The sequence below is a fragment of the Melanostigma gelatinosum genome, assembly GCF_949748355.1.
Source record: "Melanostigma gelatinosum genome assembly, chromosome: 1".
NCBI classification, from domain to species: Eukaryota; Metazoa; Chordata; class Actinopteri; order Perciformes; family Zoarcidae; genus Melanostigma; species Melanostigma gelatinosum.
Genome location: NC_136634.1, coordinates 3,872,277 through 3,886,511, shown reverse-complemented (window position 1 = coordinate 3,886,511; position 14,235 = coordinate 3,872,277). Strand labels below are relative to the sequence as shown.

General features: G+C 46.6%; 1 protein-coding gene across 1 annotated transcript in view; it reads right to left on the bottom strand.

The window, feature by feature from the left end:
* LOC306782001 (copine-8-like) overlaps positions 1-14,235 on the bottom strand; it is a gene marked incomplete at both ends in the record, with an annotated part of 56,947 nt that overhangs the window by 11,008 nt on the left and 31,704 nt on the right. The window contains 5 exons of the mRNA XM_079275139.1: positions 2,826-2,901; positions 3,725-3,766; positions 4,496-4,600; positions 5,429-5,532; positions 6,856-6,919. Coding sequence (XP_079131265.1) covers positions 2,826-2,901; positions 3,725-3,766; positions 4,496-4,600; positions 5,429-5,532; positions 6,856-6,919 — 391 coding nt within the window. The remainder of the gene's footprint in view (positions 1-2,825; positions 2,902-3,724; positions 3,767-4,495; positions 4,601-5,428; positions 5,533-6,855; positions 6,920-14,235) is intronic.

Here is a 14,235-nt window from a genome sequence, read left to right as displayed (position 1 = left end):
TTGGCCTGACTGACAAGTCTTTTGGTCCTACAACTTCAACCCTTTCACGGTTTGTTTTCAGTTCATTTCAAAGGTAGTTGTAACCTTTTTGGTCGCCTAAAAATGTTTCGTTCGGTTGTATTTCGCTCCACCCTCTCGTCTCACTTCTGGTTGCAAAAGAAACCAAGATGGCGACGGACAAAAAGCTGAACTCGAGGCTTCAAAACGGCAGTCCGCTTCTGACATAAAGTCTACGGTGGAACGACGTGATGACTCCCCAAAAGTAAAGCCAAAACGTCTCAATAGCGGTTGGTGGTTGGCTGTTACTTTTGGAAGCCAAAAATCGTGATCACAGTTAAAATATGATTAATTGTGCAGCCCAAATTGTTTGTTGTATTTCAAGCCATTGCACTCTTTCCTCACTCGACATGAGTGCTCCACTGAGGCTTCTTGCACTTTGCCTACATTTGAAGTTACCAGAGCAAAATGAGCTCGGCGATGTCTCGGGACTCTCCTTTCTCCTCCGACTGTCTGCACCTCAGACGTGTGAAAAGGTCGACAGACGGGAAAAAAAACACTTCATGGAGATTAAAACGAAATGAACGTTCACGAGTCAAGAAGAGGTGGAAGGAGTCTGGATGAAATCCAGCCGAATTGAAAGGTGACACGAGTGTGACGATGTTGATATCACATGTTGCGTCACACGTGTGGAGGCAGAAGGCCCTGCTCCTCCTGCTCCCCCTGCTCCTCCTAGTCCTCCTGCTCCTCCTAGTCCTCCTGCTCCTCCTAGTCCTCCTGCTCCCCCTGCTCCTCCTAGTCCCCCTGCTCCTCCTAGTCCTCCTGCTCCTCCTAGTCCTCCTGCTCCCCCTGCTCCTCCTAGTCCTCCTGCTCCTCCTGCTCCCCCTGCTCCTCCTAGTCCTCCTGCTCCTCCTAGTCCTCCTGCTCCCCCTGCTCCTCCTAGTCCTCCTGCTCCTCCTGCTCCTCCTAGTCCTCCTGCTCCTCCTGCTCCTCCTGCTCCCCCTGCTCCTCCTAGTCCTTCTGCTGCTCCTCCTGCTCCTCCTAGTCCTCCTACTCCTCCTGCTCCTCCTAGTCCTCCTGCTCCCCCTGCTCCTCCTAGTCCTCCTGCTCCTCCTGCTCCTCCTAGTCCTCCTGCTCCTCCTGCTCCTCCTGCTCCCCCTGCTCCTCCTAGTCCTTCTGCTGCTCCTCCTGCTCCTCCTGCTCCTCCTGCTCCCCCTGCTCCTCCTAGTCCTTCTGCTGCTCCTCCTGCTCCTCCTAGTCCTCCTGCTCCTCCTGCTCCTCCTAGTCCTCCTACTCCTCCTGCTCCTCCTAGTCCTCCTAGTCCTCCTGCTCCCCCTGCTCCCCCTGCTCCTCCTGCTCCTCCTGCTCCTCCTAGTCCTCCTACTCCTCCTGCTCATCCTAGTCCTCCTAGTCCTCCTGCTCCTCCTAGTCCTCCTGCTCCTCCTGCTCCTCCTAGTCCTCCTAGTCCTCCTGCTCCTCCTGCTCCTCCTAGTCCCCCTGCTCCTCCTGCTCCTCCTGCTCCTCCTGCTCCTCCTGCTCCTCCTGCTCCTCCTGCTCCTCCTGCTCCTCCTGCTCCTCCTAGTCCTCCTGCTGCTCCCCCTGCTCCTCCTGCTCCTCCTGCTCCTCCTGCTCCTCCTGCTCCCCCTGCTCCTCCTGCTCCTCCTGCTCCCCCTGCTCCTCCTGCTCCAGGTTGTGCTTCATAAGCGCCTCTCACTGAACCTTGACCTTCAGTGAGTAATGGTTTGCTGACATGCAGCTGGTGTCGGAGTGAATCGGACCGGGTCAGTGAACCGCGCTGAGCTTCAGAAGAAGACACAGAAGACGGTCTTTTGAGGAACCGCTGCTGGCGTGCGTTCAACTCGAGGGCACAGCATCCTGTGAATAATCACACGAGTCGATGTAGAACTGCTGATGTGTTACTCCATGTCAGTGTGTACCGACTGGAAATATAGACCGGAACGGCAGGTTGAACAAGCGAGCCTGCATTTCTGCATTTTACTGCTGTATTTTATTTCTTACACTGCTTTTCAGTGTTTCAATGAAGCTTCTTAATTGTTTTTAAATCTCCTTTTCTTTTGCCTTATGTTTTGATGCTTTTAATGGTTTCATGTGAAGCACTTTGAATTACCTTGTTGTTGAAATGTGCTAAACAAATGAACTTGCCTTGCCTTCAGAATCAATATAGAAACTGCAGATTAAGTATGAGGTAGGGGGACACAGCACGAGCTCATCTTGAGGAAGCATCTGGAATAAGTTGGCCGTGCTCAAGCACGAAATTAATGTTGAATCAGTCAATTTTGAATAACCAGGTCAAGGTAATGTGACATGGTTGATTTCAACAAGCAAAGTATGAGTCCATGCGTGCATTTGTCCAGTTTTAGTCAAGATATATGCTGTTCACATCCGCCTCGAGAGACACAAGGCAAGAGGAGAATTTATGTTCACATTACAGTGGAAAGAAAAATAGATTTCCTTCCTGACGGCTCCTCCGTTACGTTGTACGTCTTTGGGGTATTTTTCTGACCGTGGTCCTGTGCTCATGTGCAGTATGTGTGGGCAGCACTACGCCAATCGCTCAAAACTTTGAACACAAGCTGAGCTGACCTTTGTGAGCTCAGCCTGGTGCCCGATGGTAGCACTTGTGCTGGAGGGAACCCACGCTGAGGACATTTTCCCCACCGGGTTAACAAACCAGTGTTACAGATAACCTGTACACCCGACGATTTACAAGAGCGCCTGTACACCGCCTGCAACGTGACGGGAAGTCTGGAATGGAAAAGTCTAGTATGGAAGTACAAGTGTGTGTGTATATGTGTGAAGAGCATCACCTCATAGATGTGGAACTGTGACTGGCTTCTGGACATTTCTCTGTAGCTGGTGCTGAAGTCACCAATAAAGTCATGGCTGTAAAAAAGAAGAAGAAAAGAAACACACACAAGGTCACATTTCATCCCAACTGAAAAAAACAACATGTTCTGTATTATAATGAGAAGCACTGTAGAGAGTAAAAATAAAAGCCCATAATAACAAGAATCAAAGAACCCATAATAACAGTCAAAATGTTTGCTGGAGATTCAGATTTGATTCAGTTCTCTGTGTATTGATTCATGTGTATTCACAGTATCAACGTACAGGAGGAATCCATATCACGAACAATCTCCTTGGATACCGGAGGCGTGCAGCAATCAATTTCCTAATTTCATGGAGATAATCAGCACGGTTGGAATCAGGGGCCAGAAATTTGTTGAAAAAACGCCCTTGAAGTGTCAGAAAAACTGTGAAATGAGCTCAAAGACGAGGCGAGCTGTGCTCCTGCACACTGTCAAGAGGCCGTTCAAGCACTTTTAATCGTTAATGTGTATCTAACGCAGTAGGGAGTGTTGTCACGTGAAGAGCTCTGCAGGGACCTTGTTCTGCAGTATCTGCTCTGAAGAAGCTGCATAAGGACAAACATATTGGAGAGAGACTTTAATCCAAAATGCCGCTCCGTACTTTGAATATTTGCTTTTGTATTTTTGGCAGTTTTTTTTCTGTCATCAGGCGAAAAATCGTTAGATCTTACTACATATAACTACATAAAGAAATAATAAAGTAATCACTCCATACTCTGCTCCAGGGCCTTGTTGCAAATATATGTTGTGTTTATTCCACAGCGGGAGGCAATAAAGTGATGCTGCTGTTCAGCATTAAGTGGACCAGGACAAAAGAAAGAGATCGTTGCGCTCACCCTCCGTCTCTGTCCCAGTCGTACACCTCCGCCTTAATGCTCCTGCAGGGAAAGAGAAGAGGGACGAGGGGAAGGGGAGGAGAATCCCATTTAAAAAACTAATGAGCACCACTGATTTACAGCCTTGCTTAAAACGATGGTAGCTGGTCCGTGGAAGGCTTGGGGGGCAGAAAGTGGACAAGCCTACGTAACGCAGAGAGGACAGTTATCAGTGTACCCTGGTGTAGCTCCGGCAAATAAAAAAAGAGTGATGATAAAAAATAAATAGGAAGTAGGAAGCGCTCCACCACCGAGGCTGCCCAGTCCTCCGAATCTGTGTTAGAATGAAATAACCAACGAGTCTTATGACGCTGTTCGTGAAGGTATCGATGGGAAATACCACCTGCGAGTGTTTGTGGCAGCAGAGGAATGAAGCCGGGTGTTAGATCACAGAGCTGCTTGTGTCAAAAATACTGTAACTCAAACCTCGGCTGACGTGCGGCATCCGTGCGTGTCCCTGTTAATATGGGCTCTGTGCTCGTTCAGGGTAGAAATGAGGAACCGAGCGGAATCGGTTGAGCTGAGTTTTATTAGTTCAGCAGTGTAGTCTTTATCGAACAGGTGGAACGCTTGATATGCAACATTACATTTCTACAGAAACAAAGAAGTTCTCCTAGTCCTAGTCGTATGTCAACTACAGGTGGAGTTGTATTTATAAATCAAACTCCTCTTTTTTAAATATAAGTCCTTGAGTCGAGCTGTAAACATTGTCAGTGGGTGCATCTACTGTACCTGTCGTAGTCTCCGTTACACAGCGCCCTGACAGGAATTTTAAAAGCCTGCCACACGGGATCCAGAGTGTTCTTCACCACCTCTGTTTTGTGGCAGATGGTGTACCTGAGAGAGAAACACACGGAGCTGTTAACAGACGACGCATTTGCCTTAAAAGTCCAACTGAAATCACATGAAGTCATTCCTTTTTGTAGTCAAAAATAATGTATTGTTAAAGTTTCTAGAAAATATCAGAAAAGCGCCTTTTCATATCAGATGGTTTCCATCTTAACAGAGCAGATATGCACGTTGCACCACACAAAAACGACCTTAAGGTGAAACAGAACAGCCCTGTGTGCACCTCCTCTCTGTTACTTCACGAGGCCGGTCTTTGGCTGAAATAACAGCTTCCTGTTCTTTTCTGTGCGACACCTCGTCCGGCTCTTTGTAACCGCAGCGTGCTGCTGTTACGCCCTGCGGCTGAACGTTTAGGCTGCATCAGTAAATACCCAGCTGCACACAAAGACAATGTGTGTCTCCACCAAGACGCTGAAGTCGACTTGAATAAAAAGCCTCTGCGGGGCAAAGAGAGTGCGACCTCCACACACGTTCTTCACTTAACTCCATCTTATCCGCCCTTTCCTCCCTTTACGTTCCTCTTTGTCAACTCTGTCCTATTATCTCTGCTCATCCCTCTTTCTGCTGCTTTGTCCCGTTAACGTCTGGACGGGAAAGTCTCGGCAAACAGCACCGAGGATTATGTAACATCACAGACCCTATATCCTCTGTGTGGGAGCTTTCTGGAGCATGATAAATCACTCTCACAGTCTATGCATTTCAGGCATGTTTACTTGCTGTGCGTGTGTGTGTGTGTGTAAAACTGAGATGGCTGCTTTTGTTAATTCAGCAAATTGACATCCACAAATACCACGGGGGAGCTGCTTGTCAACTTACGATCCGTCTTCGTTGCTGCGGTAGAAGACGAGAAAGGGATCAGATTTTCCGAAGAAGTCCTTCTTATCCAGCTTGTTGCCACAGAACTGCAGCAGCACCGACTCCTGGAACGGAGGGAAGTCACCAAAATCGTGATGGTCCCAATGTGACCAATCGCTGTCAAGACATGTACCATCAGACACTGTTGTTTCAGGGGTCACCAACCTTTTTGAAGCCGAGAGCTACTTTAAGGGTACTGAGCAGTACGAAGCGCTACTTGTTTGATACAAACTTCCTGAATAACAAAGTTGCACAGATCACCTTTTAACAATAATAACATATGTGAAGAGACTGTCTGATCACGTTTATGTTAATTATTCCTCACAATAATTAACAATTATTTCCACAACAATGATGGTATGAAACAGATATATTTAAACATGCAACATTTATTTGTTTATCTCTTTCAACATTTGAAAGTCAGAGGACTGTAACGTTTTTGAACAAATCGTGAACTCTGTCCCATGTTTATACAAATGATCAGTTAAGATAAAAAAATCAACTCTTTCATTTTTTAAATGAATCCTATCACATTAGTACTCATCACCAAATCTGTAGCATGAATGATGCAGTGGTAATGGAACCAGATCCCGGTCCAGTTGCTCCGTTAAGTTCTCGGATATAGCCGACACTCTTCTTGCCATCGTACTCGCCCCCAGTTGCACATCTTTCGTTTGGGGGGTCAGAAGCACATCTAGCTTCGTAGCTGCGCTCACTTCCTTGTCTCAGCAAAGAGTGAGACGGCGATTTGACATGCGCACAATATTGAACTTTGACTTCAGGCAAGGTCAGAGTTCATATACACGTAAAACATTTTAGTTTTTAAAATGTTATGTTAAATATTGTCATATACTTATTGAACGTATTCAAATCCAGCACAGTGTCTGTTATGTGATGATGCTTAATGTTTCAGTGGTACTTTTAGGAAATATGCCTTTGGTGCAATAAGTGCTAAAAAGGCATAGAAGGAAAGTGTTAACATTTATAACATATATATATATATATATATATATATATATATATATATATATATATATATATATATATATATATATATATATATATCGTTACTGATATAAATGAGATAAAGGTGGAATTTATTGCATTAGTGTTGTATAACTTTTAGCTCCGTGTCCCGAATTAATCCTGTACCTTTGTGTCTGTGTTCATGTGCGAGTTATGTTTGTATGAAGCAAATAATCAACCAAACTTGTGTCTCCTAGTAATTCAGAGCTTGTATTTGGAACTGTGTGGAGTAGCCGCCGGGTCAGACGTGTCACTTTAAATGACATAAAAACCAGACGCTTGGTCTAATTGGAGGAAAGTATCTAAAAAGTCTGAAAGTTTGACTTTAAATGAATCGCCGGGGGAACCGAACAGACTCTTACCCTGCAGTTGCTCAGCTCTTCTGCTCTCACTACGATGGTGCCACATTTCTTCCCCGGGATCCCGCTGGAAGAAAAGAGATGAAAACAAAGTATTCCCCTTACGTCCAAGTAGCCAAAGGCCTCAAACAACGTCTGTGTGACAGGACAATGGCTTGAAACCACAGAGTTCATCAGAAACTATATTGTATTTATAGTTCATTTTGAACTTTTGCATGTCATGTTTTATGTTTTAGTTTCTTCCATCTTCTTTTCATCTCAATCTAAAAACACAACTGCGTGCACTATATGACCCCGTCAGCTGAAACATGGTGCTTCATGAACCCTGAAAGAGGGGAACTCTGACCCGTATGAGCTTCACTGCACACACTGAACGTAGTGGTTTGTTGATTCACAAGGTCCCACTTCAAAACGATTTCCGTTTTGATTCAATATCGATTTGATTCTGGATATTTCAGGTACAACAGCAATATTACTTGGATATGAAAGAGATTCTCAGAGATCTAATGCTGCACATTTTACATGGAACTCTCTAACCTGGTGCATTATTAATACAAATGAAAATACATAAAACAAAGAAATACACACATATATATATATTAATATCCTTATTAAAGAATTGAGCCGAGAGCTGACCCCTTCACTTTCCCAAAATGTCCCGAAATGCAAACAAGAGCAGACGAAAAAAAGCAGCTTACGCTTTGATGTTTGCAGTGCGACTGTGTGAAAAGGGACAAAGTCGGGTTTATGTTTACATATTACATCGTTTATAGGAGCAGCGTAATGTGTGCACAGAGCAGCGTAATGTGTGCACAGAGCAGCGTAATGTGTGCACAGAGCAGCGTAATGTGTGCACAGAGCAGCGTAATGTGTGCACAGAGCAGCGTAATGTGTGCACAGAGCAGCGTAATGTGTGCACAGAGCAGCTGTTGGCCTGTTGTGATTCACGTGCGGTTTGCTCGACGCGTCCACGGGAAGAGGCATCAACCTGAGGTCACTCTTTCAATGACTCGATATCGGATATAAACCGTTAATGTAGGAGCACTTTGCTTGTGCTTGAACTGCATTTTGTTGTACCGACGGAGTTGAATATTCTTGTTGGGATCTAAAGGAGCGTGTTTGGGTTATCAGCATTTAAGAAACTGAATTCTTGACATCAATAGAATTATTGATGTATGTAACAATTATTAATGATTATTAATATAAACGGGGCACCACCCTGCGAACAGGGACCAATAACCAAACGATAAAACTAAGTCTCATAATTAGTAGTCACTCATAATGTCAATAGTCTGCGTATGACTATACATTCAGTGACAGTGAAGGGTTTTAAGTTCGAGCACAGGCCACTACATACAGTCTTATCAAATACATATGCACAAGTAATCACAGACGACTGCTCCTTAAAGTATAACAGAGTTTATTAAATCAAAATAATAGATGATCAGAATCAATTAATATTGCAACCAACAAACGTTATCATACAATTGTATATGCCTAAACTAAAGAATGAATAAAATGGATGAGAGTGTATGTCTGTGTGTGTGTGTGTGTGTGTGGGTCTGTGGGTGAAAAGGAGGGAGTCTTACAGCTACGCTAAAGACTACAAAGATGGCGGCATCGAGTGACGCTGGCCAAAGGGGAGGGGCCTTAAGAACTACAGCTAAAAACTACAAAGATGGCGGAGTCGAGGGACCCGGACAAAATGGCAGTTAGGCTGCTGTATGTACTCACGTGTGCCTGGGCAGCACGTGATGTGAGGCGCTCGTTTGAACGAGGTTCCCCAGGAGTAGAACTAGGAGCTATGTGTATGTGCGTGTTTCGTGAAAGGAGGAAAGAGAAAAAAGGAGCGAGAACTCGAAGTGAATCACGCTTCGGCGTGCGATGTGGTAGGGAGCCTGATTGCTGGCTCTATCATGCATAAATATACCGCTGTCGTCTTGGAACTGCCGGTAACTTATGCCGTGATAAGCCACGCACCTCAGCTCACTCACCGAGTCGAGTTAATGAAAAGAGAACTTCCACCCGGAGTGGAAGACAATGAATGAAAAGAAATCAAATAAATCCAAGCAAACAGTCACAGTTAATACACGAATACAGCGGAGCTTCTCTCGTCCGCGAGGAGTTGCGTAATATCTCGATATCACGCGACAGTAATTTAAACACACAAAAACACGGGAATATCAACATATAAATGAATGGCCTGAATTAAACTTAAGTTAATTTAAGATAAGCTATGCCCAAATGCCAAGAATCTTACTTGTAGATGCTTCGTTGCAACTTGGAAGTGTTCGTGGCAAAGCTGTCCTTTTTCTTCGAGAGGAAGGGGGGGGGGCGGCTTCTCAGTGCGGCGTTTGAGCTGGCGCTGTTTCGGCCCGTCGTGGCGTGAGCTCGTTCTGGAGCGAAACGCAGACGTGGTCAATCCTCGCTTCAGGGAGGATGACCTAACTTCGGTTGAGACGACGTGGTACGTAGGTCTCCCGGTAATCATCGGTCAGGAGAGGTCTAGACGTCTTCCTGCCGGGGTGTGCGCAAAAAGGAAAAGGAGCAGGAAGCACTGAACGGATCGCTGAAGCAGATTCGTGATCGCGGGCTGTTTCATCCAGCGAAATGGCTTGTCAGGGTTTGATGAGGGGAGAAGGGCCGTTGTTTCCCCGTGGCCTCGTGCGTGCTGGAGGGGGGAGGAGAGGCCGAGGTGTCTTCATGCGTCCAGGACGAAGGTCCGGGTGAAGAGCGGTTGCGTGCTCCCTAACTCAACCGAGGTCGAAGGGGGAAAGCTGGATTCTCTGTGGCCTGGACGGGGGGGGGGGGTCCGGGCGAAGAGAGCGGTTGTGTGCCTCCTAACTCAACCGAGGTCGAAGGGGGAAAAGCCATGAGGTGGGGGCAGCAGAGAGTTTTATAGAACAGGGGTCGAACCACAGGGGTCCTGGGTTCTCTTGGCTCTCGGCCAATGAGATTGCCGCGGTTACCATGGTTATTTGGGGGGGGGGAATTCACACCTGAGTGTGAAATTCCTCCCAGAGGAGGCTTGCTCTCATCAAACTACAAGTCAGGATGAGACCTTTGCTTGAAAAAGTGAAGGCCTGATTCCTTTGTCCACCGCACATATTGAAGCCATAGGCCAGAGCCCAACATCCCCCCTTTGTTCTGAAGAGCGAGGTGTTGGCTTCGGTCTTTAGAGCAAACCAAGGGCTGGCATGTGCCCCCATGTGGTGGGGAAACCTGAAGAGGTGAGACAGTCCAAGTGTTCCTGAGACCAAAAGCAGTGGTTAAAACAGGCAGTGTTCATTGTTCATAGAGTTCAAGGTTCATAGTGGTCAAGTTCATGGTGTTCAAGTTCAGAGTTCAAGTTCATGGTGTTCAAGTTCAGAGTTCATTGGCATCTGGGCAGATGACTAAGGTGGCATCTGGGCAGATGACTTTAACTACTTCTACCTACATCTACTATCATACACAATTCAAATCATAGGTGAGCAAAACATTATTCCCAAATAATTCAATCGCTATTATGATGTTGTGATAATCTAGCATTGTGGCACAGTGTCAAAGAAAGTAACAACCCAAAAAAAAAAAACACAAAAGAGAGAGAAGGAAAGAATAGAAAGACAAGAAGCAGGTGAGGGGCAAACAGTGGTTACTGGTTCAACTCCTAGACAGGACTGGAGTCCGTCGGCGGAGCAGTCGTAGGTTGGCTACGTGGTGTTATGAATAGGAGGGAATCCAGTTAGTCTGTCGCTTCTGGATCTATTGGTACATAATATGTGCGTCTATCTCTCTCTAATCGGTAGATTTAGAGCGAGTCCTGTGTCTAAGTTTTAGAATCTATCGATATTGGAGTTGCGTTGCCAAGACTATAGGCCAGAGGTACCTGTGAGGGTTGCATAACAGTAGTGGTAGCAGATTTACGGATTTCGTTAGCATGGCTAGTGTGACTAGCTAGGCTGGTCTCTCGCTGCTCCAGCTGTTGACAGCTGAGCCTTCTCGGATGAGGTCCTGGGTTAAATCTGACTGCTACGGCAGAGGTTATGTCTTCTCTGGTTACTTCTGGTAGAGTCTATAAAGCATGCAAAGGGTTCTCTATGAGCGTGGAGCATCAGTTTACAGTCACAATGGTTTTTCAGGTCATGCAACTGTTCTGGTTGAAGTTGGATGTGTTAGCGGTTAGTGCATGTCTACAGGGTGAGTTGGAGCATGCAGTTAAACGTTAGTAGTCAATAGTAAGCTGCCATTCTGCCGGTTGGTTTCGGCACTGGCGAGATTAGAGTGTACTTCCTGTGAAGTGCATCTCTCTAAGTTTCTGTTGTCAGAGATCCCACCCCCCTCGCACTGTTCAAGTGGCGAGGGCGGATATCCCCACGTTACCGTCAGCACTCAGGGAAACGTCGCGAACAGTTTCACTCTGGAGTGTGTCATGGCGGGCTGGTGATATCTCCCTCCCCCCACCCTCCTAATTAGAGATGGAGACAGGTCCGGCGCACAGGTCAAGTTCAGTTACCTACGGCACTGGCGACTTGATAGGCCCGGGCGATGACTCGGCTGAAAGAAGGCGGTGGCTTCGTTGAACAAGCTGGAGGTGGCTCATGCTGACAGAGCAGGAGAACAAGGCTTAGTTGACGAAAGGTTTTACGAGCTAGGGTGCTCGAAAGGGCCTCTAAGGTTGTGGCACCCTAGAGGTGTATGCGAAAAGGTGGGGGAACACATGAGGCTCGTTTCTGACCCGGAGTCGGGTAGAGCAAGAGTGTTATGACCCCCCAGTAGGACTGAAGAATATGTATAGATTTATACATAACGGGCATTGCCTTTGCGAACAAGGTCGCCCAAGAAGGTTGAAGAACGAGGTGCGAGATGGGAGTGGTCGTTTCCGGAAGTGTGCTGACTTCTCTCCCCCCCCCCTACCACGTCGACTTGGCAGCAGGGGGAAAGGTCACTTGGCTTAGTCAGGTGGGCTGCGAGTCAGCGTTACCTGATGGGTTGCCCTTGAGGGCGTCTTTCACCCCCCTGGTTCCGTTGGTCTTTCGACCACCAGGGTCGTTTGTTCCTCGGGGCTGACCAGGGCTCGCTAGGCCAAGGCCTCTCGTCGTCTTCCGACGCTAGGTCGGAGTCGCTCGACTGTTGGATGCCTAAGACTATGGCGGTGTCTTCGTACCGATTTGTCGGCCGTCCGCGTGTCTTCCATGCAAGTTGCGCGTACTTCCTAATCTCTGGCATGGTGAGGTTACTCGTTCTGCAGTGTATAGTAACATCGTATCTCACGTTGTCGTGGAGATTGTGCAAGAATAGCGACTTGAAGGCATGGTCTTCTTCTAGACCTGGGGCGTTACGTCCTTGGAAGTACGCAGATCTCAAGCGCCTGAAGTAGTCTCTCGGAGACTCTAGCCTTTCCTGGGAAATGGCAAAGGCGCCGAGGGTGGCAGAAGCTGGGTTGGTGTACAGGGAGTACTCCTCCCTAAGGGCGTGACAAAGGGATGAATAGCGGTCGCGGATACTCGGCTGGAGCGTTTCCACGAAAGCGTGGACGCTTCGCGCTGTGGTTTTCCACACTAGCTTTAGCTTTTCGCGCGATGAGAGGCGCAATAGGTCGAGGAGGCAGCGATCGATCTCCCTTAGGTAGTCATCGATGCTCGAGTCGTGATTATCGGGATTGAAGCGCTCTACGTCTTTTGCCAGAGACTCAATCTGTCGAGTACGCAGGCCTCCAAGGTTGATGGGGCCTGGGCCGTCCGAGTCGTCTGAGTCTCCATACTCGCGATGGTGGTAACGACTATCATCATCCCTCCCTGAGGGGGATGGGGTCAGTTCTTGTCGCGCGCGTGAACTGCGTGGAGGATTGCGGTCGCCTGAGGTGATTTTGAAGCCGCCTGGGCCGACTAGGACCTGGTGTTGGTCCTCTCTCCTCCTGGTTGGGGATGTCGCCTTCAAGAAATGCAAGGCGGTTCGGGTCTCGGGGAATGAGGGAGCCGAGACCAAGAAATGACTGGGCTGAAAGGCTCGGTAGGGGGTAGCAGTACCTACCGGGGTTGCTGGAACACCTTGAAGCGCTTTCAGTTTGTCATCACTCTCTGATGCTTTAGAGAGTTTTAGGTTGACCTCTCTGAGGTCACTGCGCAGGCTACTATTTTCTGACTGTAGGGCTCTACAGTCACGTGACAACTCCTGAACCTCTGTTCGGAGTGTCCAGATCTCGCGTTGCTGCTCGTCGCTCTGTGCCCGGGTTCGGGCAGCTTGCAGCTGCATTTTCTGATGATAGATGAGCAGTATTTCGCCGATTACGTCCTGAATCAGGCGTTCTCTGTTACCTGCTGGGTTATTTACATAAGCCACCAGCTGCTCTAATTGCTCGTCGCATAGGACAGCAGTGTATTTTTCAAAGTACTCTCTTTCCTTCGCTGTGAGTCCAAGGACATCAGCCACCGCATCTCGTAATGCGGTGTCTTCTGGAGCTACAGCTCCAGGAATGGGGGATTTCTCGTCACTCATTCTCTCTAATGAGCACGACTCCCAGTAGTTGTTAATTCCCTAGTGTTAGAACGGAAACTGTTAGTGTTTACGGTTCTCAGTGAAATGTCTAGTTCTGTAATTTAGGATTTCTACTGTTAGATGTTAATTACTGTTAGTGTTACGGTTCATGCAGGCGCACAGTGAAATGTCTAGCTCTGTGACTTACGTTTCTACTGTTGCTGCTCTGGGGTATCACTACTGCTTTGCAGCCAGAGGTGCGAAAATGCTAATGTGGTTTAGCACTTTGGGCCTGTGACAGCTGTGTATAACTTCTTTGGAGGGATTTAAGAAAACAAGCAAGGTATTACAAATAAAACGATCAAATCTACTACACAGCTGGCTGTTAGTTTTAAGAAATGAAACGAATAATTAAACCTGGAAACGAAATAAAATTTCGAGAAGGGAATTAAAGATTAAGATTAAAAATCTGGATTTAAAATCAAAAATTTAATTACAATAAGACAAGATTTTGAAGATCAAAGCCTACCTATTTTGGGAAATAAGTTTCAGGAATTTGGATCATTCAAAAGAAGAAAAAAAATAATTTTTCGAAAAAAAAATATTTTTTTGGAAAATTAATTATTCAAAAATAATTATGGATTAATGTGCATATATACTGTAACAAAACTTGAATAACGTAGCCTCACACGGGGCACCATTATGTTGGGATCTAAAGGAGCGTGTTTGGGTTATCAGCATTTAAGAAACTGAATTCTTGACATCAATAGAATTATTGATGTATGTAACAATTATTAATGATTATTAATATAAACGGGGCACCACCCTGCGAACAGGGACCAATAACCAAACGATAAAACTAAGTCTCATAATTAGTAGTCACTCATAATGTCAATAGTCTGCGTATGACTATACATTCAGTGACAG